The sequence below is a fragment of the Pseudophryne corroboree genome, chromosome 1 (assembly GCF_028390025.1).
Source record: "Pseudophryne corroboree isolate aPseCor3 chromosome 1, aPseCor3.hap2, whole genome shotgun sequence".
NCBI lineage: Eukaryota > Metazoa > Chordata > Amphibia > Anura > Myobatrachidae > Pseudophryne > Pseudophryne corroboree.
The window spans coordinates 619472176-619478175 of record NC_086444.1 but is presented as its reverse complement, the minus strand read 5'-3'; the positions used below and the strand labels follow the sequence as shown (position 1 = coordinate 619478175).

The window sequence follows — 6000 nt, the reverse complement described above, 5'->3', positions numbered from 1 at the left end:
AGCAAGGTGTATTGAGTACATACTGTACATGACAAGGTACCATGTACCTCTATCACTGCACAATTATTATATCCACTGCACACAGGGTTTTCAGCAATTATGTTTCAGAGGCATAGCATACACCCACCCTCACACTGACAAGAGAAAGGGTTATGCCTTTGCTCTGAACGGTTGAATTAATAAAGTTTTTCAAACTACTTGAAAACCATAGGTGGGAGGAGTCCAAAATCCTATTGTCCACCTATATTATGGTGGGGGACAAGCCACTGCTTTTCAGAGTTCTTGTTAAGCCGATTCCTAAACCAACAGACAACGAGAACAATATAATTTGAGCAGGCATTGAAACAATTTATTGTAAAAGGCACAGTTACACCCTCCACACAGAATATCAACATGGTCAGTGATCAGACACAAAAAAAGAAGAGGAAAAAAAAACCTCAAGGATTAAAGGAGGCATTTTGAGCATTTCTACAGGACTATGTACAGAGCACACACCTGGTCTGGGTACACGCTACCTTACAAATATATGGAGGGGTGTCCGCTTCTGAATGTCTTTTAACCTCTTACAATGCCACGCAATGGCTTGGCAGACAGAGGGTTAAAATTATATATATATTTTTTTATATTCCCCCCTCCTTCCAATAACTGGATTAAAGATGCAGCGCTATTATGCAGAGATTGAGGAGCTTTTAACTCTTTCCAGAACACAGGGTTCAGAGGTCTAGAACTGACAGTATTACCTTTCAAAGGAGGGTGAATAGGAGGATTCACTCAAGACAAAATGCTACCATTTATTGGAAACTATACCCTCATAACCATAGAGGGCAGTATAGCGAATAGCGTTATTGAACCTATCAACAATATATTCTTACAGCAGGCTAATTGACGCCTTTGTTCACTTTTATTTGGACGCAGATTTCATTTTACATTAGGAGGTTAAGTGGAAAAATACAGATGTGCAGTTACCCATGGCAACAAATCACACTTGCACTCATTGTCTAATTAACACGAGATCAATGAAAGTTGATGGCCGATTAGTTGCTGTGGTGATTTTTGGGGACAAAAGAACATCTTTTGCAACAAAACTCAGATCAGCAGTTGGTAAATAGGTTATCTGTGTAACACTAGGATTGGAAGTTACACAATGCAATTAAAAGGTGGAGGATTACCTGAAAAAAGCTCTCTCCAAACAAGTATTTCATTAGATAGTAAAAAGGATGGAACAGGGTAATACAGATCCAAAAGAAAATAATGCATTGAACAAGTACAGATATCAGTCTGCAATCATTCAATTGGGAAGCATAGCTTGCATCTGGTAGAGAGTATTAAGGAAATAAAATTGGCCTTCCTTTTAATACGCCAAATATGCCTGTCTGGAAAAGAAGTAGGAATGCTGTGAAAAGCATCACTTATACATAATAGAGGCAGACATTTTCTGGGTTGGGGAAATATGCTTAGAACACAGCCTAGCAATTGAACAAGGATGGTTTTCATGAGGTGGTAGGAGCTCATAAACACTCCACAAAATGGCCACCTCAACAGTGTAGGTGTTGGATGTACTTTAAAATGGTCTCCACACTTATATGGAACAGCCTCCTGTTGCCAACTGATAGGTGTGAGGTGGAGGGAATGACAAGCAGTAGCACAGTGGTACATTAGGGCTAGCCAACTCTGCGGGTGAGCCCCACTACAGCCTCCAAACTGCTCATTGTGGCTGTAATCAGTGTTACCATAAAGACTACACTAATGCATTATTATAGGACGGTGAATGCTGTATAAAATCATGGGGAGGGGGGTTGTGCTTTCATTAAAAGTATTATCAGCCAATTTACATATACAATCCAAAAAATGTATGCATTAACCCCCTTGCCAGTCTCCTGCTTTCATAAACCCTTGGATACAAGGGGTTGTTCCAGTGCATGATGGGATAATGCTCTACAATGTAACTCCACCTGGCAGTGCTAAGAGTTACTACTGCGCTGCACCTTTATCCATCTAAGTTTCCTCCATGCTTAATCTGACTTGTCACCCTCATCGTCAGGCCGTGGATCCCCATCATGACCATTCTTGTCTTCCTTGGGAAGGTGTCCTTGAGAACCCAGTGCAGACAGGGAGAGCAGGCCACTGCTGGCACTGACGGGCAGAGAAGGTGCCTGCAGTCCCACAGGTAGAGGGGTAAGAGGGAGGGCGAGAGCTTGAAGCTGGGACAGCTGGTGCACTTGAAGCTGCTGCTGTAGAGAAGGGGAGAGAAATGCAGAAACATGTCAGTCAACACTGGCAGAAACCGGAAAATATGGAGAATATTAAAAAGGAGAAACAGTCAGCAGAATGAACCCCTACCGATTCATGTCCCACGCCATACTCATCATGCTGGCATGGTATGGGTCTGCTGCTTCAGGTCAAGGGACATGTATGTGGAATCGATGATAAAACAATACCAGTTACTGAGCTGCCATTTCACAATGACTACTGATTTAGCAGCCTCATCTTCCAGTTTAAAGCGGTTTGTGTTCATTTTCAAATACATTCAAATATATTCCAGCGTTAAGAAATAATTACAATTACAGATGACTAGAAATGTTATTACAAAGAGACATTGCTCTAAAATTCTGAGGGTACATTAGGCAATCTTATTCTGTGATGCTAGCTTAAGGCTTGCAGGCACCTCATACTCATATGGCTAGAAGGGAATTACGTGACATCTGCACAGAACTTCCAACTCAGGACTGCACAGCAAGTGAAAGAACATGCTAGATGTATGAACAGTGTCTCCGGCAGACATGGGGTCGTCACTATAATCTGCCCACATCACTGATCTTTGCTGTTGGGGGACCCTGCTCCTTCTATTATCTTACCCTCTTTCTGCGGCACTACCCCTTAAGCTGGGTACACACGGAAGCGATGTTAATGAAGGACGGAATGATCATATTCCATTCTTAATTAGCATACTACAGGACACGAGCAATATAGTCAGGTTTTATGTGCAGCACGTCGTCACTAGCAACCGCAGGAGCACGCATCACTTGGCATACACACTGACCTATATGCCCAATGTGTCCTTCCAATTCGAAATATCAAGCCAATATCGCTCCAGTGTATGTACCCAGCTTTACACACTTCTATATTTCTTTCCTAACAATCTATGTACTACGGGGCATGTTGTGATGGTCTCATTGTCTACTTCATCTCTGGCATATACATATGTCTACAATTTGAATACTGAAAGCAAAAAAGGTGCTCTGACCCTTGTCAAACACACCTTAAAATGGGTCAAGCATAGAGCCCCATCTACCAATTTCTTCTAACAACCCCAACAGAATTGTCACGTACACGGATAATGGAATTCAGCTCCGGAGCAGTCACTTGCTTTGCTCGCTCGATGGCTCCCAGGACCTGTTGCTGGTGCTACAAGGAGAGATTGGGGGGGAAGGGGGGTTAACATTTATGAGATAAATGTACCAGTACTAATATGTTAAGAACTTTGCCACAACTTACGGGGCTATCTTCTAGGTCTATAAACTACTTACACACATAACAAGACATAAAGGTTTGTGACAGAGAATTAATTGCAAACCAATGGGACGTAAGCAACAAGAAAAGAAACATTAGATTTTATAGGTTTAAGTTGTTATTTTATGCTTCGATCCTTCCCTCACTAGTGTGGATGAACATACCTCCTGAGAGAGATAAGGCAACACCTGAGCACAGATTCCATTCAACCTCTTCACTATTTCAGCCTGGTAGAAAGTAAAACGTTTAGATTACAACATTGAACATGGAACTACTAAGCAACTTGCAACAAGGATTAGCCCTACTGAGAAGGTCTAGTATTTTTTTATTTTTAAATATCGCATCAGCAAAATTTATTACACTTTTAAATTTCCTGTCATGAGAATCAATATTCTTACATTACAGTTCATGCTGCATGAATAACAAAAAGAAGGATATCAGTGATCAGGCTGCCTAGGGAAAGATTTACGTTTGCTATTTTCCATTCAAGGAATATAGGAATATATATATGAGAGAGAGAGAGAGAGAGAGAGAGAGAGAGAGAGAGAGAGAGAGAGAGAGAGAGAGAGAGAGAGAGAGAGAGAGAGAGAGAGAGAGAGAGAGAGAGAGAGAGAGAGAGAGAGAGAGAGAGAGAGAGAGAACAGCAATATGAGTGACCATCTACAGGAAAAGGTTGCAGGACTTGTCACTCTAGGGCAGTTTTTTCAACCACTGTGCCGTGGCACACTAGTGTCCCCTGAGCAGTCTCCAGGTGTGCCGCCATAGAAGCAGAGCCAGGCCCGTCAGTATTTTGCAGCTGAGGCCCTGGAACGATCAATACTGGTGGGTTTAGTAATTGCAGAGCCAGTTCTAATTTTAGGCTCAAGCAGTGTTGGGCTCTTCTGGCTTTCTCAGATGTGGCTCAGGCGTTACCTATGGAGAAGCTGTAACATGACAATCCTAGGACACGCAACTGCACCATGCATCACCATTATATCTGAGTGTGCCTTGGCAATATGTAAATCTTGTTCAGTGTGCCGCGAGTTGTAAAAGGTTGAAAATCTCTGCTCTACGGACTAGTTTGGAAGTATGGAAGTTGGAATGTTATTTATTCTTCAGAAACACTTGGACTTTATGTAGATAGGCCTCAAATTGCACACACAGGAGGATACGTGCCAAATCTTAGGCTGAATGAAAAAGCCTGTACACTTATTCTATCTAGAGTCACCAACACATGACAGCTGTGCAGCCATGATATAGTAAAATGGCTTTCAGCTTACTCTATGACTGTAGTGTAGGTCCCTATGCCTGTAATTAGGATACAGTATGTCAGAAACAAAGAGCAGGTCTAGAACACAAAATACCTAGAAGAGCTTTCTTTATTCACTATACAGAGCCACAATATGACGCAGTGCGCTAAAGATAATATTTAAGCATTCTTTTTAGTCCCTATGCCATAGGAGCTTAGGCTAAATTCTCTGTCACACAAATGCACACTAGGGCCCATTTTGTCTGCAACCAATGTAACCTTTTGGGTGAAAACCAACACAAGCATGGGGAGTATAGAACGCCACATTCATTGGTCATGGGTTCAACTCCAACCAATCCAGAGTATAATATTTCCACTGCAGCAGTGTGTCCCATGAATATTTAGTTCTAAATGGACACAATACAAAGCAATCGCATTCCAGGATGTGTGTACATCTACATCAAGGTGCATTAATACACTTTAAAGACCCTCCCGTATGTACTTGTCCCATGACTGATATACTCAGAAAATATTATTTTGTAACCCTAAAATATGCTACTACTTTAGAATGTAGGGCAGAACGACATTAGTATGCGTGCACTGAAATGTTGTAAACTAAAACAAAACCATTTAAACTAGATATGTGCGGGTTCAGATTTACCTGAATCTTAAAATGGCATTTTATTGGCTCTCTGATGTCAAGTGTTTTGGGTAGCCAATACGAAATATCCAGATAAATCCAAACTCGCGTTAATTATGACGTTAAGAACTGAATAACTCCAAACCCGCATCTCTCTAATTCAAACATAGCAAATTTTTATCTAAAGTTTAATTTTTTTTTCTTCTTAAAATAGAGGGAAAAATGACGTTAATAAAATGTTAGCTACAACACTGCATTGGGTGCAAATACTCACCTGTTTGTGCATTTCAATGTTCAGTCCATAGGACATTTCATAATACTGAGGGAAAAAAGTAATTAGGTTAAAATCAAATATAAATAAATATACATACACAAGAGAGACATGTAAATATATACTACAGGTACATTACCTGGAGGTTTGGATGAAAACAGAATATTAATTACTAATGATAGTCTGTACATGTAAAACATCCGGTTCATTAAATTAATGCACAACGCACTTCAGTTTCAGTCAGCGGCGAAGGCCGCAAGGTTCTTCAGGAACAGTCTGAACACTGGCACCTCACACATACAAATATTGCACAGTAAGATCATTCGGCACGGTCCCCTCTGCCTTCAAGCA

General features: G+C 41.0%; 1 protein-coding gene across 2 annotated transcripts in view; it reads right to left on the bottom strand.

The window, feature by feature from the left end:
* Positions 1 to 327: 327 nt before the first annotated feature.
* The window catches only part of TLE5 (TLE family member 5, transcriptional modulator), a 36823-nt gene continuing 31150 nt past the window's right edge, over positions 328 to 6000 (bottom strand). Inside the window, exons 4-7 of one of the 2 annotated variants that reach the window (XM_063914454.1) lie at positions 5653 to 5697; positions 3675 to 3737; positions 3331 to 3405; positions 328 to 2231 (exon numbers count right to left, since the gene is read on the bottom strand). In XM_063914454.1, coding sequence (XP_063770524.1) covers positions 2013 to 2231; positions 3331 to 3405; positions 3675 to 3737; positions 5653 to 5697 — 402 coding nt within the window. In that variant the 3' untranslated portion in view covers positions 328 to 2012. The remainder of the gene's footprint in view (positions 2232 to 3330; positions 3406 to 3674; positions 3738 to 5652; positions 5698 to 6000) is intronic. The other variant, XM_063914455.1, reaches the window with a different exon arrangement.